Source organism: Pocillopora damicornis, chromosome 1 (assembly GCF_964200805.1).
Source record: "Pocillopora damicornis chromosome 1, jaPocDami1.2, whole genome shotgun sequence".
Lineage (NCBI taxonomy): Eukaryota > Metazoa > Cnidaria > Anthozoa > Scleractinia > Pocilloporidae > Pocillopora > Pocillopora damicornis.
The window spans coordinates 2,608,938-2,633,567 of record NC_142670.1 but is presented as its reverse complement, the minus strand read 5'-3'; the positions used below and the strand labels follow the sequence as shown (position 1 = coordinate 2,633,567).

Genomic DNA, 24,630 nt, shown 5'->3' with positions numbered 1-24,630 from the left:
GAGTGCACACGCACCAAGATGTTAGAAATAACGCCGTCGGAACTTTAACTTGACGCAAATGTGCATGAGTTGCGCGCCAAAATCGTTTAACGTTGAATCTTTTATGTCCACGTCACTGGGGGTTATAGGCAATTGTGTCTAATTCCAGTTTGAAAGTTAGCTGGCTTGATTTTGATTTTATAGCCAATTTATACTCATGCGATTCATAAAAGAACACTCGGAAAGGGAAGAAAGTGATGTCGGAAACTGCCGTCAAATATCGGACACTTGTGTCCAAAATCGACCATTTAAGTCTAAAATCGGACATTCATGTTTAAAATCGGACGGTAGTGTCTAAAATCGGACACAAATGTCTACAATCGGTCACTATTGTCTAAAATCGGACAATGGCGTCCATTGTTTCTCATCATAATACGGATAAACAAATTGTACTTGAGAACTAACGTGAAAAGCTAGAAATATTAATTACTCATTAAATATTAAAAATAATCGAATTTTATTTCCATTTTTTCTCCAGTGAAAATTTAATCTCATGAAAAGAAATCTTTGTCGAAAAGCAACTGATTTTGAAAACACAATTTTTTTGTTTTCGATCTGGTAAGTACCTACTGATTGGCCGATGTATGATGTTTACTGTTTTTTAAACGTATTTAGAGATTTATAAATGAATTAATTATTAATGGCGAGGCATAGTTCTCTGTCCGAAGACGAAGGTATGCCGTATTCCTGTAGCCTTAAATCACTCATCTAATGTATAGCCAGCGACACACCTGACGATATTATACGCCGATCGCTGCGAATTTGATCGCCGGACACACTTAGCCGGTCGCGATCGCGTGGCACTTCAGCCTGATCACAGGTTCCATCGGGTGACGTATAAAAATTGCGCGAACCAATGTAAACAAACAAAATGGCAACAGCGAAGCGAAAAAAATTGTTGGCTGCTGCCATAATTTTGCAACTAAAGCGCTCCAGGAAGCGTTCTGAAAAAGTGGGACAAGAAAAAAATATGGTCGAAGATATGGATTTATTGTAACACAGAGTCCTTCTTGAGACAATTTCTGTAGTCACCCGACGTTATATCAAATAAGCATGGCTTTTCTGACCACAATGTGATCAAATTAATTTCTTTTTCTTCAGTTCAGAAACAATTTTCGATGCCCTCCGCCATTTTGAATAGTCATGTGATAATATCGCCCAACTTGATTGGTTAATTTTACTGGCGACTCGCATTGGCGCGCGGCGATCGGCGTACTGAAAATCGCCAGGTGTGTCAACGGCTTATGAGACCTGATGACTAGAAAATTAGGCTCCGCAAACGGCGAAGGAAGTAAATTTCTAAAGAAACTGTGGTATTGCGTCAGTGAGGGAATTACAAGTTAATTTGGTTCTACAAAGTGAATTGATTATAAAAGTTTCTAAAGCTGTCGTCTCTAGCGTCAGCCATTCGTCTGAGCCAAAGACGAAGATCTAATGCAAATGATTAATGGTTGCTTTGTTAAAGCTAATTAAAAGCGTCTGCCTGATTTTCATAAAATATTGAAGACTGATTCAGTGTCAAGGATAAATTTAGACGTATGAAGTTTTTTAAAAGGTGAATTTTAATGAGTTAGGTTACAGTATTTTTTCTACTTTTCTTAAAACGGTGAGAGGTGAAAACGTTTACAAATTTGTGCTGAAGAAGGTAAGTAACACATTCCAAAGACACATGGTGATTAAGTTTAAGAAAGCTTAAATATGTATCATGGTTCAATTCCAAATTTTATGCTCTCACAGATGCAATTTTCATGAGGAAACCCGGCTTTGTGCACAATAAATTACCGACAAACTGAAATTAATTCTCGCAACAAAAACTCGAAAAGTTTAAACCAATTATTTTCATCTTCCCTCGACAGCAATAAAGGACAAATCTACCAAAAAGACCTCCATTGACATTGTTGGTTTTGCCAATTGCGTGTATAAATTTTTCATTCACCAAGAAGACTTCCTACAGAGGTGTTAAATCTTTTTTTTTCTGTTAATTATCCAGCAAGGAGTCTTATCGACGTTAAACTTAGCAGTTCTCCTAAATCTACAAGTACGTGAAATGATGCTTAATTCATATAAGCATACCTTACTGTAAGTACATACATTTTTCCATGCGATAACAACATGTATATGTCTCCTCTTGAAATTACACTATCCTACGAAACAAAATTGAGATTCATTTTCTCAGTCAGCATGACAATATCTGATGTCGCACTAGCAACGTTTATTTTTCTGACTGGGTAACTTAAAGCTGCTTGGCCTCCGATAGGAATAATTTGAACTGATTCTGACTTTGAGAAGGAAATACCGCAAAAGTTTTGGCGGCTAATTAAGATAAAAATATATAATCTCTTATCGTTTTTTCGTTGGAGTGTGCCGTTCGAATTAAGTTTTCGTGAAGGAAAGATCAGAGTTAAACACGCCATTACAGCAAACAAACGAGCAAACTCTCACAACTTCAAAATAAAAAGATTGAATTTACTCACAATTAATTCCTCGCCGTTTACTTAATGAACAGAGGTAAATCTTCGTACATGAATGAATCGTCGATGAGAGTGAATAATACTTTCCGTTAGATCATTAACTGATTTTGAAGAAAACATTGTCGTGACAGTCCTTGCCAAACTAGTTCTGTTGGTTTTCAAATGTTCCTTCGATTTTCTTTTTCTTGCGCGCTCTCTAATTGACAGGTGTCAGATTGTGACAGATACTTGTAAAAATAATGTTTCAAAGTTTGTTTGGAAGCCTTTTAATCACCCTTATCGTTACGGAAATGAAAATGTTTCGCTGAGGCATCTCTCTTAAATTTGCATCACCTTTATTTTAACTACCATTTACCCACTCAAAAATTGTTCAGTTTATGGAAGATCTTGCCGTATTTACGGCCATAAATCATTCGGGTTCTTTCGGAAAGAATTTCGTCAAGTTTAAAAACAATAAATATGTTATTTACCGGCTAAGGGTCGGTCCGTATGGTGAAAAACTGTGACCTCGGTCTTGAAAATGCTGCCCTCGGCCTACGGCCTCGGGCAGTATTTGCAAGACCTCGGTCACAGTTTTTCACCATACGGACCTCCCAGCCGGCAAATAACATATATTTATTGTTTTTTTAAAGGGCACGGTAACGAATCTTGCAATCTGATTGGTTCTTTACCCGGTCAGTATTTTCCTATCTCTGCCCACGGGCCACGGTAACGCTTTCGTGAGTCGCCGAGACATCCCAACTTTCGTTGTCATTTTTCATAAATATACCTCGTTTTCCGGCTGGGCAGTATTTTTAAGCAAACACGTCGGTCACTACCTCAAGCCGATAAATAACTTACGAATCCTCTCTTTTCTCTCTATCAAATCACTTTGGTTGACAGAAAAATATTGGTTTCAGAATGAATTTGTATAAACAATAGTGTAATTACGTTGGTTGACAAGCGGCCTAAAAACCTTCTGCAATTAATTTTAATCGTTTACAAAAAGTACCCAGAAAGTTGGAACGTGAGGCATTTGGTTACAGTTAAACTGAACGATGGAACTTTCATTCATTTAATATCTGAATTTTCTCGAGCAATTTGTTCATAGTGAAAGAGCGAGCGAAGTTTTAATTTAAGTTCTACAACAAATATACGCTCCTGGTGAGTCTTTTCAATTCCGTTCAATTTGGACATTTGTACCTTAAATTGCACAACAGAAATTGAAGGAATTTTTTGAGAAAAGGCCGCATTACATTCCCTTGTGTCTCGTTGGAGTGTGCCGTTCGAATTTAGTTTTTGCGAAGGAAAGATCAGAGGTAAACACGCCATTACAGCAAACAAACGAGCAAACTCTCACAACTTCAAAATAAAAAGATTGAATTTACTCACAATTAATTTCCTCGCCGTTTACTTAATGAACAGAGGTAAATCTTCGTACATGAATGAATCGTCGATGAGAGTGAATAATACTTTCCGTTAGATCATTAACTGATTTTGAAGAAAACATTGTCGTGACAGTCCTTGCCAAACTAGTTCTGTTGGTTTTCAAATGTTCCTTCGATTTTCTTTTTCTTGCGCGCTCTCTAATTGACAGGTGTCAGATTGTGACAGATACTTGTAAAAATAATGTTTCAAAGTTTGTTTGGAAGCCTTTTAATCACCCTTATCGTTACGGAAATGAAAATGTTTCGCTGAGGCATCTCTCTTAAATTTGCATCACCTTTATTTTAACTACCATTTACCCACTCAAAAATTGTTCAGTTTATGGAAGATCTTGCCGTATTTACGGCCATAAACATGATAAATCATTCGGGTTCTTTCGGAAAGAATTTCGTCAAGTTTAAAAACAATAAATATGTTATTTACCGGCTAAGGGTCGGTCCGTATGATGAAAAACTGTGACCTCGGTCTTGAAAATGCTGCCCTCGGTCTACGGCCTCGGGCAGTATTTTCAAGACCTCGGCCACAGTTTTTCACCATATGGACCTCCCAGCCGGCAAATAACATATATGTATTGAGCAGAGTCGCAAAGCAATGAAGCCAATTTGAGAAATATTTCGGTCATTCCGTCCTCCCTAATATTAACAAATAAAACTAGCTAAGGAAAGTTCAGAACACATTCTATTGGAGTGAATTTTTCAGCTACAAGCTATAAAAAGCTAGGCTTACTGCGAACAAAACTCAGGCTACACATGTTAATCTCGACATGTGAACTGTGGCATCCAGGAAATTTGTAAGAATTTAAGTCATTAGACCGGCGTTGTGCTCAATGCTTTGTCAAAAACACACTCAAAATAATCCCGCATTATATATGTTACCCTACTTATTATATACTCAACAAAATATCGCGTTTCTGATTGGTCAATGATGAATGCATAAATAGGTTATAGAGTGCAATAGAGGTTATAGAGTGCAATACGGAGAAGTTGCCATGGAAACACCGATGGAGTAATTTTGTCGAGGATATAATAAATAAAAAATCGTATGAACCTGCTCGTGCATTTCGTGATTTATGGTCACTCGTGATGTTTTGAAAGTTCTCAAATTGCACTCGCCTACGGCTCGTGCAATTTTGAGAACTTTCAAAACATCACTCGTGCCCATAAATCACGAAATGCACTCGCGTTCATACGATTTCCTATACTTAAAGTTCAGGTGCATATAGCGCCCAGCTTGTTTGTGACTGACTGTTTTTAGGCTTCTTTTAACATCTGCAATGTTTGTAATTGAAACTCGCTTGCAATGTTTGATCGTTTCGTTAATTGCGATAACTTCTCAAATAACCGCGACTTGTAGAAAAGTCCGCGTTTACCCAAGCGTAATTAGTATAGGAAATAACATGATTTCGAGTGCAAGTTAGTGATAATAGGCAGGAGTAAATTTTTCAAAGTCAACAAAATTGCACGTGGAGTGAGTGCCATTTATAGTCTTTCAGAAATTTGCAAGTGTTCATTACACTAAATTGCAAGAGAAATCGTGTTATTATTTGTTAATAATGAACATAAAAAAACATCAGAGAGTCAAGACCGTCGAAATTTTAAAAGCGTGCGCGTGCTATTTGTAATTTGCACTCGTGTAACAAGAGAATGCACTTGTTTCCAACCAATAAGGACGTGCGTTTCTCCGCTCGCAGGACGGTTTAAATCGAGTCAGGGAAAAGTTTGCAGGGATTTTGGCTCTAAAGTTTATCGGCTACTAATTTGACAATTTTAACGATCAAATTGCCAAAATATTGACATCATTCTAGGTACCAGAAGCGGAAAAAAAGCGTTCTCGCGGGTCTTCATTATCAGTGCTAAACCCAATTCAGACATCTCGCTGGTCCACGTTGATCAGGGACTCATACACTTTCCCGCGGGCGAAATAACGCTCTTGCAGAAGCGCTGATGACGAAGGTCCGCTCGCACACTATCTTTGAATTTTCATTGGCTCCTTAAGATGCGAAAATTCGTTCTGATTGGCTGTGGTGTAATTTGCACTGGTTTTGCCCTTACGTCAACCTGTCGCAAACCACTTCAGTCGACAGTGATATAATGCAAAAAAAAAAAAACAGTATGAAAGAATTAAACAAAAATTGAAAATTAATCTTAGTTGCAATAAAAAACTTTAAAGAGTTAATTCACCATGACTATCGATATCAATCGCCCCCCTTCCCCTCCCCCCCCCCCCCAACCCGGTTTAGTGAAGAATTTAAGAAATTTCAAAACAATGAATCAAAATTAAGAATTTAAGTATCATTCGACCAAAACAATGTGACTGTGACAGATGATATTGGCCATTTACGCTAATTAGAATAGCTACATCTCAAAGCTAATCCCAGTGGTGCAAACCGCATGTTTGTCAAGGCTAATTTATCTTCTTGTTTTTTTGTTGTTGATATTTTAGAGATGTCTGAAATTACCAGCGACGCCCTGCTCAAAATGACCTCAATATGTGTAAGTACAATAATTTTTTCGCTTCGATACAAAATTCTGTTGTCCTTAAAGCCAAAGAAACTACAATGCTAAAATCTTCCAACTTTTCGAGCGTAACAGTTAGGACTGAGGCAAAAGTTCAGTACTTAACTTTTTGCAACTGTCTTTGGCCAGAAAAACCATATTCATGCTTTATGTTTATCCAGCGTACATACTCACCCTTGGCTCAATGATCAGTTCCGTTTGCTATCCTAGAGTTTACTCATCATATCAGCTCATTTTATGAATGAAACTTGACACTCATCCCAAAATTACAACCAGTCGGCCCAAACTTCAGTCAAAATTACTATTACAGCTGACAACATTAACCTTTTGTTTGAGTTAGTTTAAGTAAAAAACCATTAATTTGAAGGGAATTTTCTAGTCCGAATCGATGCAAACACTGCTTGCACAATTTCTGCTATTCGAGACATGAGACGTTCACAGCACTTTAAAACTTAGCTCTGAAATTAATAAGTTAAAACCCTCACTCTTGACACATAATGTTTGGGCCATGCCAACCCGTTTGTAAAGCCTTCTGTGGTTTTCTGTATATAACACTCATTTAGAAGAGAAAACTTGGAATTCTAAATTCTATAAAAAGTGTTATGTGACAAACATATTTTCTGACTTTCTAATGCAGGTTATGGTACAAACTGGATTTCTGATTTTGTTCTTAAGAGCCTCGGAAGTAATGTCAGGTACGTAGAGACGAAAGAACTATGATTTACAACATATGAACTGTTACTGAACTAAGGAAATGTTTTGGCACTACAAACGAAAATGTTTGTCGTCGAAGATTAAATATAACGGTATGTAGACGAAACGTGTTGTTCGCCAGACAAATGGCAACAAAAATTTCTTTTAAATAGTGGTAGCTGCGGAAGCGACAAATTAAGACTGCTGTTGTATTTTTGCGTCACGACGTCTTAATTTTATAAAATACATCGTGTTTATAGCTAAGTGCAAGGAACTTGCTACTGGAATTTTGATAAAACCTCAAAATTCTAACGCCACCTGCTTTGGGCCATTTGTTTAGAACTGGATCAATTACATCGTAAACTTAAGCTTTTGCGTTGGTTTCCCATTTCTCTAAATCAGCAGCGTTTTTTGTCATTATTATTTTCATTAAACAGTTAGGAAAGCAATAATTTCTTTCTGGCTGGCTTATTTCATCATTTTTCATTTTTTTTCGGTTTTCGTTATTAAGGTAATTTAGTATCATTAATTCGTTGATAACGTAAATTGGCCACCGTTAAGAGTTTCAAAGCAGACGTTTCGAGCGTTAGTCTTTCGTCAGAGCGAACGTTGATTGGCCAGCATTGGCAAGATAGTAAGATCCCATTGGCTATTAACATTTGCGTCTTATTTTTTATCGGTTGTTGAGCTGTCCAAGTTGACCAATCCGATCGTTAGCTGCTTGAAGTATGACTGCCTAAAGTGGAAGATTCCATTGTAACAAAGTATTCAATTATCTTTTGACATTAGCTGATTTGGCATTAAGACAACCAGCATACATGTCTGGTGAAGATGGTTCAGTAGCTGCACTGGCTGTTGAAGGAACCACAGGCAGGTGTGCAGTGACCAGTCTCCTAACGGATCCCTGGTGGCGAGTTGATTTGGGGAAGAGTTACAGCGTGGACGTAGTAAACATTACTAGCGGTGCAAATGGATTGGCAGATTTTGAAATAAGAATCGGTCAGTGGTTCTTAGCTCACATGTCTAAAATATTTTTTCCTTACTGGTACAAATAACTAATTAATTACTCGTCTCACTGTAGTTTTTTTCAAAGGGTTTGACTTTCGTGACAAGACCAATGACTAGCTGTGGCTACTACCTCCTGTAGGAGGTAAAGTCACATACGTCTACCGAATGAGTGAACGAGTGATGGTAACTGACGCAGAATTCCGATCTTGGCCCAATTTTCACCCGATGTTTCCGGTTGCTACCTGTTGTTTGGTACTGCAGAAGATCTATAAACATCTCACAATTACATCAGGATGGCGCGTGAAAAAACAATAATTTCCTTTCCAGAAATAGCTTAAAAGTTGTGATCAGTGCACTATGAGAGCTTGGAAACAATTTATTTCTTTGAAGAGATAGCGTATTGCCGTTTGAATCAGCAAATTAGGCCCAGTAAATTCGAAAATATAATTTCTTCAGTTCTTGCCGTGACACTTCAAAAGATGATAAACATTCAAAAATAATTTCACAGTGGCGTCGTCCGGCACGAAATTGAAAACAAGACTTTTCCTTGCAGAAATATCTAAGTAAGTTTGATCTGCACATCGTGGAGATTTCGAGGACAAATTTGAAGAGAGAGCATTTCACCATTTCAATCAGCAACTTGGGCCCAAAAGAGCTGCTAAATTTGCGAAGCGAGCAGGCTCCGAAACAAGGATACATTAATTTCGTAGAAAAGGTTGTGGCTATTCATCGTGGTGAATAACGAAAAAAACTAAGTTTTTCGTTTGTCTCACGATGTAGTCACGTGTGATGTAGATCGTGACGTTTCGACTGCATACTGCTAGTCTTCCTCAGGCAATGAGGTCGACTAGTCATGCGTGATCTTATAAAGCATGATGCTCTGATTAGCAAGGGTCGAAATACACCAATCAGAGCTGTTGAAAAACAACTAATCACAGCAGAACATCATGCTTTATAAGATCACGCATGACCATTAAGGATACATTAAGTTTAACAGGAGGACCATATTCGGAATGATAGAACGGTGGAATGGCGTAATATGGTCATATAATGTGATCGGAATGCCTTGTTGAATGAAACAAAAGTCTCACAAAAATGGAACTGAAATGAAACAAGAAAATGATTTACAATTAACAGGCAGAATTAAAAAAAGAACATTTTAATCATGATCGGAGCTTATAGAGAAATAGGGTCTAGGGTCGCCTATACCGACAGAGAAACAGATGTTCCCAAGTTAGCCCCCATATTACTATTACTATTTTAATCATTACAATTATTATTATTATATTGTTAATATGATAAAATGTCACCATTAATTATTTATTGAGTGCGCTAATTAGCGACTATAATTTTTAAACACTTTTCTCCCTGGAACAGGGTACTCATGAATATGTGGGTTCGGCCGGTTTTCTCTTTTGCATCTAAGACGTATATTCTGCAACACTACCTCCTAGTATCTTTGTACAACCGCTTGTTCTTGTCAAAGCTATAAAAATTGTGCTACAATTTTGTCATTTCTAGTCTTAAACTGCACATTTTTTTTTGGACGGTAGTGGCCGATTTTTATTTTGGACACTAAAGCTAAAGGCCCATTATTGCTTTTGGAGATAAGTGGGCAAAATCTTTTTTATTTTGGAATATGGTAGGCGATCTTTGCTTTTGGACACTTGAGGCCGATTTATAATTTTGGCCACAAGTGGCTGTCTTTTTTTATTTTGGACGGTATCGGCCCATCTTTTACTTTGGACACGTTTTATACTTTTAAACACTTGTGAGCGATCTTTAATTGTGGAGATAAGAGGGCGATTTTTTATTAAGGACTCTAATAGCCGATTTCTGCTTTTGGACAGTTGTGGCCGATTTATGCTGAAGAAATGTAAAATGGTTTCCGTGTTTACATAGCCTGATGTAAACACGCGGGAGGTTGGGAGAACACGAGATAAGCGTAGGAAACCACGACGCGACGCCCATGTAAAATGGTTTTATGGCCAATCAGAGCGCGTGCACTATTTGAATTATTTTATGAGATAAAAATGTCACCATTAATTATTTATTGAGTGCGCTAATTAACGACTATAATTTTTAAACATCTTTCTCTCTGGAACAGGGTACTCGTAAATATGTGGGATTCGGCCGGTTTTCTATTTTGCATCTAAGACGTATATTCTGCAACACTACCTCCTGGTATCTTTATACAACCGCTTGTTCTTGTCAAAGCCATAAAAATTGTGCTACAATTTTGTCATTTCCAGTCTTAAACTGCCCATTTTTTATTTTGGACGCTAGTGGCCGATTTTGGAGTTTGGACACTAGTGGCAGAGGGGACGATATTTTATTAAGGACTCTAATAGCCGATATCTGCTTTTGGCCGATTTATGCTTTTGGATGCCAGAGGCTTATCTTTTGGATTTTATTTTGGACACCAGGCCGATATTTGATTTCGGGCACAAATGGCTGATTTTTTATTTTGGACATTAGTCACCGTTTTTCTATTTTGAGACACAAGTGACCGTTTTTTATTTTAGACATTGGTGGCCGACTTTGGATAGCAGTGGCCGATTTTTGATTTTGGGCAGACATTAGTGTCCCATTTTTTATCATGGACATCAGTGTGCGACTTTTTTGGGCTGTGCCTCTTATATAGTAGAAGGCGAAGTCACTTCTTTCGGGGACGAGCGATTGAGTGAGTGAGTGATGATAAGTGACCGATGTTTCCAGGTGCTTGTTATTGTTTTTTTTTCGAAGTGTCTTATTAGTCCGACATTCGCACTTGATACACATTTGAGTTCTGTCCTTTTGTGATTTCTAGCTTATCGCTACTAGTTCATTATGTTTTCAGTTCTGGCCGTGACGCTACAGAAGACAGCAGAAGACGGTAAACGTATTAAAATGATTTCAGGATGGCGCTTGATTATAAACAAAGCTTTTATTCATGTTTTTATTTATCGATTCAAATGAAGTATTTTTGTTATTTATATTTCTGGCATTTCACTTTTTCCTCAGGAAACAGTCTCGATAACGAAGGAAATTCCAACCAAAAGTGTGGAGGACCATACACTATGACATCTTCACAGGAAAAGTCATTCGATTGCACCCCTGGTGTCAGGGGTCGATATGTGAACATCCGAATAGCGGGAAAGAATAAGAAGCTGGATATCTGTGCGGTGTCAGTGAATCCTAATCCAGCAGGTGAATAAACTCCTATGGGCAAGTGTAAACAGGGAGGTGCTACGAGTGTCGATGTAGAGCAGGGTTGTTCCTAGACAAAACTCAAGATCGTATGTAACAGCAACAAACTGATTTATTTCCACGTAGTTGAGTTCTCGACTATACAGCACTAAGCTTCTTCACAATTCTCTCTGATTTTTCGATGAAACTATCGCTCCTATATACATAAAGTACAAGGATCTAGAAACTTCTCTAAAGAACTAAATTTAGTAGATTAACACGGTTTCCAAATCTGAGTAATTACATAAGAAACAGAATGTTCCAGAACGTTCTTGTACAAGAAGGTTACGTCTGGATGACTTCGGGTTCTAGACTGTTCTGTAGAATGTTCTAGGACTTAACTTAGACAATTTTTCGTAACAGGAGGCAAGATAACAAGGTGGACAATAAGACTGGTTGCTATATGAGAAACTAGGTGGAGAGGTAAGGCAGCTAGGTAAAATGATTGGGTAGGTCGATGACTAGGGAGGTCGGTTGTTAAGCAGGTATGTAGCCTGTTAAGTAAGGTTAGAAGGTGGTGAGTAGGAAAGTTAGAGATACATAGGAAGGAATGCACGTGGGTAGGTAAGGGATTCGAAAGAGATTTCGGTTAAAAGACGAAAGAGAAAGGTCAGTAGTTGTGTACGGAATGAGAGGCTGGCTGACTCTATAGAAGTCTTCTTTTGTTTTGTTTTGTTTTTTATTAGTAAACATTGCTGCAGGTCGATCGGCAACACAGTCCACTACGGCATATGATGGTTTTCCTGCGCACGCACTGGATGGAAATCTTGACAGCCATTATAATGGGTTAAGTTGTACACATACAGCTGAACAAAATTATCCCTGGTGGCGAGTGGATCTGGGTTCAAGTCAGCACGTGTCAGAGGTGTTCATAGTCAACAGGGTAGGATGTTGCATGGATAGGCTGCGCAACATAGCAATTTATGTGGGTAAGCTGAACGTTCACGTTGAATGAAATAATTTTTTGTTTCCTTACGTTTAGTTCGAAGTCTTTCATGCGATGTTAACTTTATTTTGCGATTATAAAAAGCTACGGTCTTAACCTTAACATACCACAGCTCTTCAAGAATCCCCATGTACTTCGAATGCAACGAAAAACGCAGGCCTCTCACGTAGACTTTTTTCTGCTTAGGAGACAGTTTGGAGAATAATGGGACCTCAAATCCAAGGTGTGGTGGATTGTACTCAATGGCCACTGTACACAAAGCTTCGTTTTATTGCAAACCGAGAAAAACAGGGCGATACGTAAATATCAGACTTGAGGGAACTGGAATGGTTCTGACACTGTGCGAAGTGGAGGTTTATTCTGAAAGCAGAGGTGAGGTATACCCGAAGTTAATTTCATTCTCTTTCTTAGCCCAGAGAGAGAGAGAGAGAGAGAGAGGGAGAGAGAGGGAGAGAGGGAGAGAGAGAGAGAGAGAGAGAGAGAGAGAGAGAGAGAGAGAGAGAGAGAGAGAGAGAGAGAGAGAGAGGCGTGGGGAAGAGGGAAATAGCGATGAGGTGTGATTCAGAATAACTCTTTGTTCCTTATCTTGATGAGACCAGTGTTACGGCATTCTGTAATCAGCAGAAAGAATACTACGCTCCTACAAACTTAACTACTTTATTAAACAACATGGCTTAAGTCATAATTCTTACTAGGAAGCGACTCCTATAAGCAATAAAATGATAGCCATAACATCTTTTTTTGATACATCTCATTCTAGCCATTCTGAAGAACAAACCAGAGGAGCAGACAGTACAGGACGCTTATGATAAAAGTTCCCTAACTTTGGTCTGTCCAGAGCCTTTCGGCTACCCTGAACCGTTTGTAGCTTGGGTCAAAGATGGCGTCGTCCTTCAAAACAGCACCTCCGACCTGACACTGAAACTGTCAATCATTGCATCATGGAATAACACCACGTGGAAAATTGATTGTGTGGCCAGTAACAAACATGGCACTGATTTTCACAGATTTGTGTTAAATTTGCAAAGTAAGTTAAAGAACTGGACAGTATTTTAATCAAGTTTTAAGGGTGTACTTCAGTAACAACTACAAGTCCTGAGGTTGAGCGTGCACCTTACGCTTTTATTCCAATAAGCTTTTTCGAACCAACTGTTAATTGATACCAGAAAATTGTCATAAAAACCTGATGAAATTCCGGGGAGTTGGGGGGGGGGGAGTAGCCTTTTGATGGACTGGCATCCAATCCAGGGGAGAGTAATAACACTCCTCGTCAGTTCATGCTGTGGAAACTGGAATAAGCTCCCGCTTGGGAAGGGCGGGAGGAGTCACTTGGCTCAAGCACAAACAACCCTTTTTATCCTTTCCTCCCTTCTTTTCTTTTTTATATCTGCGTTTTTTTTTATATTTGATAAATTTTTCTGGTTTCTCGAATGAACTAAAAAAACAGAAGGTTTGTGGAATGAAAGCAGTGAAAAATATTTTGTATTTCGACAAAAGTTTATATAAATCAAAATCTCATCCTTACTTGCAAAACAAAATAACAACATAGAACATCATGGCCGAGTTTTTTTTTTCCCCACAGAAGTGTGTAAATATTTTAAAAGGATGTCCTCTTTTTTTCATTCAAGGTAAATATTCGATGTGCACTGAGTACAAAGAATTAATGGATGGGACAAGATCAGCTTTTCATGCAATACAGAACCAAGTGTCGGCTCAAAATGACAATAGCATTAATGAACGAACATGGTACCGCTTTGTTGATCAGACCACAGGAAGTCCAATGCAGGTATGATCTATAATTTACGAAGTGCATCGGTTCAGAGGCGTCAAAGCGAAATAAAAAGTGTGTTTAGAGGGGGAGGGAGCGTCAAGGCAGAAAGTTAATAGTTTTAATGTTTTATGTTGCCAAAAATTTAGGGGTCAGCGTGAGGGGGGGGGGGGGGATAAATGTCTACGTGAACCAGAGCCCACCTTCTGAAGCTGGTAATATAGGCATCTTAAATTACCAACTGTAAGTTACATGGCAGTCTTGCAAACATAACATTCTACAAATTCGAAATAAGGAACTTCTGACCCCCTCTGCAAAGTCATGAAATTCAACCATCTAGCAAGTCTTTTCATATTTATCAGAAAGTTCAAGAATCACTCATATTTCTCGCTAGCTACCAGACTCTTGTACGGAACCTTGGGCTTGTGGAACCCAGGCCTCAGGCTGGCTTCGCGGGAGCCACCCATCTATGGAGGAGGGTGTCGTCCAACGAACTGTTTGTTTTAGTTGGAGTAGCACCTGCTGCTTTGCAGAAGTGAAGGTGCAAGTCAGGAATTGTTATGGATATCATGTCTACAAGCTGCAGCCGACATCTTTCGTAGTCAAAGCGAGATATTGTATAGGTAAGTATTCCGTTAGTTTCTTCGAATCAGTTTACAGCAAGCTGTTGGATGCCATTCTTGGTAAGATTTTTTTGATGTGTCCAAACTTTTCTCATCGTCATTTTTCAAACCTAGCCTATTCAAGGCGTTGAGTTAGTAGGCACGATAGCAGGCGTTAGAGCATAAAAAGCGCGGGGCTAGGGTCGGGTCAAATAAAAGGATGAGGGCTATGCGACCCGACTCAAACCTCCCTCCTTTTTTCGACCCGACCCAAGCCTCCCTCCTTTTTTCGACCCGGCCCAAACGCCCAAGCATCCTTCCTTTTTTCGACCCGGCCTAAGCCTCCCTCCTCTTTTCGACTCGACCCAAACCTCCCTCCTTTTTTCGAATCGACCCAAACTTCCCCCTCTCTTCGTTTCCTGACTGGAACAGACTTTTCCTGACTTCTGATCAGGACTAATAAATCAGAAATTTGGAAAAAAAAACAACAAGAAAATCAAAACAAGAACAAAGAGGTCAGTTTTTATTGAGCCACTTTAAGGTGGTACGATACAAAAAAAAATGCAATTTTTGTTGAAAATGAGTCCATTTTTTTTCCATTCGATTTCACTTCTAAAGGCTTTTGTTTAATAGCCCCAAATGTCTTTTTGTGAATAATTTGTCAGGAAATAGTAATAAAATGCAATTTCTAAGGCACTGTTGTTCCGTTGCCATGGAAACGCATTTTTAAATGCGTCCTTTTAGGGCCTAAAAGTGCGATTTCCTCCCAGATCAAAGCAAGCTGATTGCGTCTTGAGTAAGCTATTGGGAGACTGGGGCCCAACAATGACTTTCAGCCTCGTTTTGATATGTTTCAGTGAACAGCCGTTATTATCAATCATTCAGTTGTGAATTTTCGCAAGTGAGAGAGCTTCAATCATCAATATGCCGAAATTTTCGTCTCAGAGACGCAAGAAGCGCAAATTTTATGGAAATCGCTTTTCAAATAGTCCAAGAATTAACGAAGAAGAGTCGATTGCTGTCGAAAGCGCTTCGAGTGGGATACGTGAATCCACAGACGGCATTTCACATGATCAGAGCGAAGCGAAGGAATCTTCGGCTTCGTATCGAAAGCTTCAATCAACTTCCCAAGAAGACAAACCCAAGCCTAAGCTGATCAAGGTAGATAAAGAGGAAACCAGTCCATCCATTACAGGGTTCAGGTTCTGTGATATGGAGGTGCTATCGTCCGTTTTTTCTTTGCTACGTTGTGGCGAATGCGGCGATTTCAGTCTTTTGTTTATGGAAGATAATTTGAAACGGAAGGGATGTGCGTCAACTTTGCGTTTGCTGTGCGAGCAGTGTGGATGGAAACATTCATTTTGCACATCAAAAAAGCAAGGAAAGAGTTTTGAAGTAAATCGGCGAATCGTTTATGGTATGAGAACTCTTGGAAAGGGTTATGCTGGTGCAAGGAAATTCTGCACAATTATGAACATGCCTCCACCTCCAACTGAGAAAGCTTTCCTCAGCAACTCGCGCGTAATCGGCCGTCACATGAAAGCGATTGCAAAGGAAACAATGAAAAAGGCAGGAGAAGAAGTTTTATCTCTCAAGAAGGATGTAAATTCTTCTGAAGGTCTACCTGTGAACTGTGGTGTTTCTTGTGACGGAACATGGCAAAAGAGAGGCTACTCGTCACGCAATGGTTGTGTGACTGTCATATCTATGGACACAGGAAAGGTTCTTGATGTGGAGGCCCTAAGCCAAGGATGCAAACAGTGTGAGCGGCATGAACAAATGGACAAGAATTCTCTCGAATATCAGATGTGGAGAGCTGATCACACCACTTGCAAGTCAAATTTCCAGGGATCAGCACCTGCTATGGAACCAGAGGGTGCAGAGCGCATATTTCAAAGGTCTGTTGAGCTGCACAATCTCAGGTACACTGAATTTTATGGGGATGGGGACAGCAAGAGTTTTTCCAGGATAAAGAATATTTATCAAGATGCTGGAATTTTAGTGGAAAAGAAAGAATGCATTGGTCATGTGCAGAAGAGGGTTGGAACTGCACTTCGCAAATTAAAACGTGACAATCCAGGCCTTGGAGGCAGAGGGAAACTCACAGATAGTCTAATTGATAAACTGCAGAACTATTATGGCATTGCCATAAGGTCCAATGTTGGAAATTTGGCTGGAATGAAGAAAGCTATCCATGCTAGCCTCATGCATTGTGCCTCAAGTGAGGCACGCCCACTTCATGACCACTGCCCAACAGGTAGTGCAAGTTGGTGCAAGTATCAAAAGGACAAAGCCAACCATACGAATCTCTTTAAGCATGGACCTGGCCTTCCTTTACCTGTTATTGCCAAGCTAAAGCCTGAATATATTCGACTTAGTGAGAACAACTTATTGCAGAAGTGCTTACAATGCAAGACACAAAATCAAAATGAGTCTTTGAATGGCATGGTATGGCAAAGGATTCCAAAAGAAATTTATGTTGGAAGGGAGACATTAGAATTAGGACTTTATGATGCTGTTTCTTATTTTAATATTGGTTCAATGAGTATTATTAAGCTTTTCCAAGCCCTTGGTATTCCTTCTGGCAAATATACCGAGGAGGGTTGCAGACTCCAAGACCAGCTTAGAGTTAATATTGCGCAACATAAAAGCATTGCTACTACCAAGAAGCAACGCAAAGTGATTAGGGGCCTTAAAAAATGAAAAGATGACCATAATAAGCAAACTGAAGGAGTCAGCTATGGCCCTGGTCAGTTTTGAACAATTCAATTCATGGAAACTGTGTTCAAGTCTTGAAAAAATCAGTTTAAAAACTTTAAACCAGTTTTCTCTCAATTTCGAATTTTATGAAACTACCGACACGCTAGCAAAGATAACTTTCCAGCGTTTTATTCAATTCTTCTCATTTTTGGAGTGAGAGATCTCAGTATATTTTTGCATGCAATGAACTAGAAACATACACTTAGGTGCATCTTTTGTTGTTAAATGACCAAAATGAGATTGCTCATCTTATCAATTCCTGAAAGTTGTTGTGTTTTCTTTAATATTTTCCATTCTATATGACTGAGAGGTGTTTCTGTAGTTCATTGCATGCAGGTGCATGTAAAGATCATTGTCTAAAAATTTTGTGAATTTTTAATCTAATGTTAAAGAGTTATGACTGTTCTTGTTTGGTTGCCCACCGGGGGGCATCATTTGCTAATTCTCAGCAGCAATAATAAAATATCAAGTCAAAAACTGCAAAAATACAGTTGTCTCCATGTGTCAATTTAGGTGATATAGATAACTTTTTGTAAAAAAACATATGAAAAAATGTTGATTTTTTGAGGGTTGTACCACCTTAATACGTTATAGAAGCTGTATATCGTGTTACAAAATCTCTGACTCCTTTTTGCTTTCAAATCCTAGAAAACTCGGCCATCCATTATGAGGACGCTTTCTTCTATCTCCCCGTGTCGAAAGCTGGTGTTCCGTTGGCACTGACAGGTCACATGATTCATTTGGAATATCACGTGACATCACCATGGAAATGTATGGCCTACTGCCTCGTAGAGATGACGTGTGAGTCATTCACCTACCTTTCCCAGGATAACACATGTGAGCTTAACAACAGGACTGGAACCAGTAGCAAGCAAGGCTTGAGAGAAAGACCTGGTACTGAGTATTACGAGAGGATGAACTTACTTCAATGAAGAGTCCAGTTCTAAAGGCTAAATTAAGCAAACAGTGATTTGTGAAGGAGAAAGCCATGTTTTTGTTCTTACCAGCTGTATCATCTTCTGAGATCTAGACTTAAACATACACATAGTAAATCGAATTCTACATAATTAATTTTTTACAAGCGACTCAATTTAAATTATAGCAAGTTACGCTTTGCTGGTAAATTTCTTGAGAGAGGGCATCGGATTAATTAACTAATTTTCGCTCTTCTACACTTGTGGTAACACTTGCTGTAACTCAAAACTGTTCTACGCGAGTGGTTTAATAATTGTGCGCCTTCAATAGGATCACTAGGGAAGTTAACCTGTAAATAATCTGTTTAAACTTGTCGCTGCTAATTGTGAGATAATTTTTATATGCTTGTCAAGAGCTAAGATAACCATCTACTAACCAAGCGACTGCGAAAAGCCACATGCAAGGTCGACAAACCGAACATGGCTCGAAGCTAGATTTCTGCCCTTTGTCAGAAAAAGTTATATAACTTCGGCTACTATTACACGTGCCACAACACGCAAATGATTTCGAGACATTGATTGAACGACACTTTGACAATGCCTTTCCGGAGCAACAAGATTACTAATTGGAGGACTATTCTGGAACTGGAACTGGAAGAGTCGAGGTGAAAAAGTTTCGCTTCGTTTTGTCGCTATTCAGGTTTTCCAGAGCAATTATCATCGTTGTTCATTGTTTTCTTTTTATCCTGCGTCACTCGGCCGGATCTTGACAGGTCTTCTCAGCGAGGATAAGCCCGAAGAAAAACAAGTAATTCTGTTGCTTAATTCTGAGATTAACCTCCGCGGCCGACAAAGAAAAAAATTCTCTAAGCACTCTGCGTGATTCTGAAATTTTGTGCTGTTAGCTGTTGTTTTGCGTTGAAAGGCCGCAATTGAATGGACAGCTTTTTCCTTTTTGTCGCAACAAGTGTAAGCTATTGTTTCTCTCTCATTAAGACTTTTATTCAAGGACGTTTTCTTTGCGTTTTAGAATTGCCGTCGAGTCTTTTGAAAGACGGGTGTGAACCGGACCTCATCAAGTCAGTTATTTTCAGTCAAACCGTGGTTAGAAGAAATTTGAAGTGGGAGGCAGGCGTAAAATATTCTTTCGGGGCCTAAAATGTTTCTGTCATCGTTTCATTCCAATTCTATTTCATATTCATTTTTTATTTTGGCAGTAAAATATGTTTGGTTACATCTCTTTCCAATTGCGTGACGCAAATTTTACGGTCTCCTTGAAATTACTTTTCTTCCGTTAGGGGCCTTCGGACGTGTTTTAGCCGTGTTACACATTTCCTGTCCCTTCATCAAAACCACCTATTTTCCCTAAGAAAATTCTAGAAAAGTTCAGATACTTTAAACTGATAGGAAAGGACACCCTTTGGTCGCGTTGGAGATAACGGACGCCACAGAATTATTTGATTCGGCAACAGGAATCAAAGGTGACAGTTCGAGAACGCCTCTGAGAAAGAAACTGACAGAAAGAGATCAATGACGCGTGAAAACAATTGCTTAGGTATGACACTGAAATGCAAATTTATGCTCTTATTTAGGATATTTTCCCCGCCCACAAACTTGATATAAAGGAAAGTGAAAACAACCAAAAAGTTCCACTCGTCTGCAGTTTCATTGGGCCATGACCTAAAGATGTCAAATATTTCTTTAGAGACTGTACCCGAAAATGTATTAGGATCGCGGAATTTGGCCCAGAAAATCGTCGAAATCTGCTTGCTTTTCATCATCAATGTGTTAGCTCTCGGAGGAAATGTGTTGGTTTGTATAACAATCTACAGAAAGCGAGTGTTACGTACGATTACCAACATGTTCATCGTTACACTGTGTGTGACAGACATTTTGCTCGCGTCAATTGCTATGCCTCTCACTCTTGGATCTTTGATTATGGACCACTGGCCATTCGGTGAATTGGTTTGTCAAATTCAGGGATTCAGTATTCACCTCCTGGTTTTCCAATCGCTTCAAATCATAACTATAACAGCGTCGAATCGAAACTTGAACGTGGTTCGTCCACATTTTTACAAAAGAATTTTTACGAAGCTGAAAACTTTGCTCATTATTATCGCTATCAGCCTCTTCACAGCTGTCATAATGGGAACTCTGGTTATTTCACTCTCCTCGCGTTATGTGTTCCACCCTCGAAAAGCCATTTGCGTTATGACTTTCCCGTCCATCGAACACAGTCGTCGCTTCACGATTATCTTCAGTATTTTCTTCGTAGCTTTACCCGCTGTTATCATTCTTGCGTGTTACGCGCGAGTTTTACACACAATTCGCACTCACCGCCGAGAATACGAAACCGCGCGAGGAGAACACGATTCAAGATCGATTTTAAGCCGAGAAGAAGTCAAACTATCCAAGATTGTTTTCATCATCATTTTAGGGTTTTCGTTATGTTGGATACCATGTGTAATTATAGATATTGCAGATACCACACAAACGAAGTGGTTTCCCCGCGAAGTCTATATGTTTTACACATTTCTAGCCTACACCAGTGCAGTTTTAAACCCTTGGATATATGGTTTTATGAACAAAATGGTTCGAAAAGAGATGTATCATTTATTAACGTTATGCAGAATTCGTTCTTAAAGGTAAAAATGTTCTCTTGTAATTTATTCAAAATTTGAAAATTTTTTTATGCTTTCATGCATGTACAACAGTTTTTAAATTTAAACTTACGTAATTATATAAATATTTTAATGGCTATTTAAAAGTAAATGTTTCTAAAAGTTATGCTTACACGCTTAATCTGGAGTTAAACTTATTGAAATGCCGTAGGCAAATTATTTACACGAAACCTAACGGGGAAAAAAAAGAATGAAAAAATAAATTTTAAACTTAACAAAAATGTATGGTTCGCGTGATTAGTTTTACGGAGACATCAATCTTAAGTAAGATAAACACCATATCTCTCGATATCATTTTTAATCAGGAGAGCTATCTTGCGGCATATTAGTATTGCACCGTTAATATGGAAGATAACAATGGTTTTATCAATCCCTTACTAATTCACCTGCTCGGGTAATAAAGAAATGGTGAAGAATTACCTGTCAAAAGCACTACAGAGCGAGAGACTATTAATTAATTATCGCAGCACGAATGCTGCTCCTTTCGTCAAGAAGTTAAGATTTGTCTAAAAATACCCCTTTGGCGACAAATATTTTTATTTTATAAGCGAAGCATTCTTGAAAGACTCGACGACAGAAATTACGTAGCTTTAAGACTTCTTTCTTATTGAAATTGAAAACTGCTGTCCTGACCCTAAGTCTGACGTCATGCAATTGAAAACGACTATCTTCTGTTTTGTAAACCTTTTTTCCGCACGCGTTTTGTCGATTATCTGAGGCGGTACGTCATACTTTGCGTTAATGAAAGGTTTCTATCGCATCGTTGTTTGTGTTACAAAGCGGTATTTTACATTACTCAAATGTCTTAAAACATAGTAGAAAGCTTTTAACTTGATCGGTTTATTTTAAGCTTCTGAAAACTAACGCCAAGTATTAATGAGATGTTTCGATTATGTTTGCTACACAAAGAATCTGTCACGTAAATGAAACATGCGAGATTTTGATTAAAAAAATATCACATAGCTTAAAATCTAGGAAACGGTATTTAAAAAAATTGAAAGAGTTTTATTTGAGATAACCACGCGGATTTTTTTTCCTTAGGTTAACATTGCATTTGGTGATACTCTGTTATTATGAAGTAGCACAGCTGGTACAACATAATCATTTTAACTGCTACTCACGAAACTTAACCTAAGAGGGGAGGGGAGGGGGAGGCAAAGTGTTTCTAAGCGAAGCGTGAGCAATCCCGTAAATTTTACAAAAGGCAAGGTGACGTGAGATTGTAAGTTTTTGCTTTTTTACATAACGCGTGATTCTTTCTTTAAAATCCATGCGCGAAACGACATCAGACCCCCCTCCCCTCCCTCCTTTGCTACGCTCTGATCCAAAATAACACCTTTTCTGCGTAGAGTTCGTTTGATTACAACGAGTAAGATACTGATTACAGACAGGATAAACATCATAAATGATATATTTATACGTATTGTAGGCACTACAATAGTTTCCTTCCAGTAATTCTATTTTTCTGATAAATAACACCGATTTAAACTCAGATGATACCCGGTCTCATGCTCTAGTAATCTGAATGAAATTTGTACAATTCACTCAAAATTTGGTTGGTGAATGTTGACTGAAATATAAACTGGAAAAAGAAAAAGGAAGAAAAAATAACAGATATTTGACACGCAAAGTTGACCCTCAGTCCTGGTCACGCGAGGGACTCGATGACGCACTCATACTGCTCCCACGATATCTCGGACAGCGGTCTTTCGCTATAAAAAAAACCAGTCAGCAGTTCGAATTCTTCGCAGCTACCAAATTTGAGATTACAACAGGGACTTCATGGCGTCGAAAGAATTTGAATCTTGGCAGACGAAAAGAAAGAACATCAAAGAACGCGTCGAGTTTATGTTTAACAACCCATTGATGAGCGACATATCTTTTGTGATTAAAGATTCTGAGGGTTCCGATGTCATCTTCTCGGCACATAAGTTCGTGCTAGCGGTGAGCAGCCCAGTTTTGTATGCTATGTTTTTCGGCGATTTAGCGGAGAGTAAAAGCAGAATTGAGCTTCCTGACTGTGATTCAGAAAGCTTTGAAGAGTTTCTTCGCTTTCTTTATTGCGACGAAGTCAAGCTCACTGGAAGTTGCGTTATGCAAGTTTCATACTTAGCAAAGAAGTACATTGTTCCGGAACTTGAAATCGAATGTACGAAATTCTTGACCGAAAATCTCTCGCCGGAAAATGTCTTCGACATTTTGCCTCATGCTAAAAAGTTCGAAGACAACGAGCTTGTGACTCGCTGCTGGGAGGTTGTGGATGTGAGGGCCGAAGAAGTGCTAAGATCTGAATCGTTCTCTTCCATCGCAACGGAACTACTCGAAGAAATTGTGGTTCGAGATTCTCTGGCAATTCACGAAGTGAACCTTTTCGAAGCCGTTGATCGATGGGCAGATGTGGAGTGTGAGCGACAAGAGATTGAACCCTCTAAAGAAAATAAAAGAAGGGTAACTGGCGAGGAAGTTATAAACAACATTCGTTTTCCGTTGATGACGCAGGAGCAATTTGCTGAAAAGGTTCCAACATCTGGGCTCCTCACCAAAGACGATGTCATCGAGATGTTCATGTGGTATAGCTCTGTAACAATAAGCGTGAAATTCTCAAAACGTCCAAGGAAGTTAATTCCTCCTCGTGTGTTTTCCCGCTGCAAGAGATTCCCTCAAGTCAGCCATGGATGGGCATATTCTAGCGGTATACCCGATGGGGTGGTTTTTGCCGTAGATACCCCTGTGTATATGGGTGGGGTCCGTCTGTTTGGGAGCAGAGGGTTCTCGTATGATGTCTCTCTCAAGCTGTCTTTGCTGGTGGAGGGTAACTGCCGGGATCAAGAGTTGTACTCTGTTGATGGTTCTTACGAGACTGAAGCAGAGAAGACAAATGGATACTTCGGTTTTGATATAATCTTTGATGATCTTGTGCAGCTACAACCCAATGTGCAATACCACATTTCTGCATTGATCTCCGGGGTTAGTTCATGGTATGGCTCTGGTGGGCTGAGTGTAGTGGAATGTGATGGTTCATGCTTTAGGTTCACTGGCCAGTCAAGTCCAAATGGCACAAATGATGCAGGGGGGCAGTTTGCAGAGATTTTGTTTCACAAAAGATAATGTTATGAAATTTAAAAATTGTTCAGCCTTCAGCTATCATTTCTGCATTATGAGTGTGTTTACAAGTAGGCTGCCATAACCCTTTATACACTGATGCAGTATGTATATTCTCCATACTGTTCTGTCAACATTTCCTAAGGTGCTCACATAGAGAATTAAGCAATCAAGAGCTTATTTAGTTGGTGATCATTTCCATTATTCCTGTAAACTTTATGTTTGATTTAGGGGTGATGTGTAAGGAGAAATTAGAGGCTAGTCACTCTGAGGGGTGAAACAGTTAACTGTGTCTCATAGTCTGCTGGTTTTTCTGTCTATTTAGTATTAAAAGCATTCTTGAGGGCATGATTTTTTTGGTATTTGTTGTATTGTTTTTATATTGACTGTACATCACTATTACCCCTGTAACTCTCAGTGATTAACAAGTAACTTCTCCCTATAATATCCATACATTATCCAGCAAACAAGTGATGA

General features: G+C 39.0%; 4 protein-coding genes across 5 annotated transcripts; all 4 read left to right on the top strand.

Annotated features, from left to right (window-relative positions):
* Positions 1 to 697: 697 nt before the first annotated feature.
* On the top strand, positions 698 to 21,272 carry LOC113669819 (uncharacterized). Of its 2 annotated transcripts, XM_089199142.1 has the most exons (12): positions 698 to 713; positions 2,030 to 2,077; positions 6,378 to 6,427; positions 7,089 to 7,146; positions 7,934 to 8,143; positions 11,156 to 11,341; positions 12,067 to 12,309; positions 12,513 to 12,698; positions 13,087 to 13,353; positions 13,955 to 14,112; positions 14,489 to 14,717; positions 18,105 to 21,272. In XM_089199142.1, exons 3-12 carry the CDS (start codon positions 6,380 to 6,382, stop codon positions 18,386 to 18,388), a joined length of 1,869 nt encoding a protein of 622 aa, XP_089055268.1. In that variant the 5' UTR covers positions 698 to 713; positions 2,030 to 2,077; positions 6,378 to 6,379; the 3' UTR covers positions 18,389 to 21,272. The 2 variants fall into 2 exon arrangements, with proteins under 2 accessions (XP_089055268.1, XP_089055274.1); XM_089199148.1 differs by lacking the exon at positions 698 to 713 and having other exon boundaries at positions 2,030 to 2,118.
* On the top strand, positions 15,571 to 17,942 carry LOC149051307 (uncharacterized). The gene has a single exon (XM_089199164.1). It carries the CDS (start codon positions 15,621 to 15,623, stop codon positions 17,397 to 17,399), a length of 1,779 nt encoding a protein of 592 aa, XP_089055290.1. The 5' UTR covers positions 15,571 to 15,620; the 3' UTR covers positions 17,400 to 17,942.
* On the top strand, positions 20,057 to 21,272 carry LOC113669802 (melatonin receptor type 1B-B). The gene has a single exon (XM_027185878.2). It carries the CDS (start codon positions 20,057 to 20,059, stop codon positions 21,011 to 21,013), a length of 957 nt encoding a protein of 318 aa, XP_027041679.2. The 3' UTR covers positions 21,014 to 21,272.
* A 1,142-nt stretch (positions 21,273 to 22,414) lies between these two features.
* On the top strand, positions 22,415 to 24,515 carry LOC113669801 (BTB/POZ domain-containing protein 3). The gene has a single exon (XM_027185876.2). It carries the CDS (start codon positions 22,834 to 22,836, stop codon positions 24,157 to 24,159), a length of 1,326 nt encoding a protein of 441 aa, XP_027041677.2. The 5' UTR covers positions 22,415 to 22,833; the 3' UTR covers positions 24,160 to 24,515.
* The last annotated feature ends 115 nt before the right edge of the window (positions 24,516 to 24,630 follow it).

Coding starts and splice junctions, on each gene's coding strand:
- LOC113669819 (XM_089199142.1), top strand. CDS start 6,380: ATGTCTGAAATTACCAGCGACGCCCTGCTCAAAATGACCTCAATATGT. Junction 14,113..14,488: donor CCACAGGAAGTCCAATGCAG/GTATGATCTATA, acceptor ATTTCTCGCTAG/CTACCAGACTCTTGTACGGA. Junction 14,718..18,104: donor CAAAGCGAGATATTGTATAG/GTAAGTATTCCG, acceptor TTCAAATCCTAG/AAAACTCGGCCATCCATTAT.
- LOC149051307 (XM_089199164.1), top strand. CDS start 15,621: ATGCCGAAATTTTCGTCTCAGAGACGCAAGAAGCGCAAATTTTATGGA.
- LOC113669802 (XM_027185878.2), top strand. CDS start 20,057: ATGTCAAATATTTCTTTAGAGACTGTACCCGAAAATGTATTAGGATCG.
- LOC113669801 (XM_027185876.2), top strand. CDS start 22,834: ATGGCGTCGAAAGAATTTGAATCTTGGCAGACGAAAAGAAAGAACATC.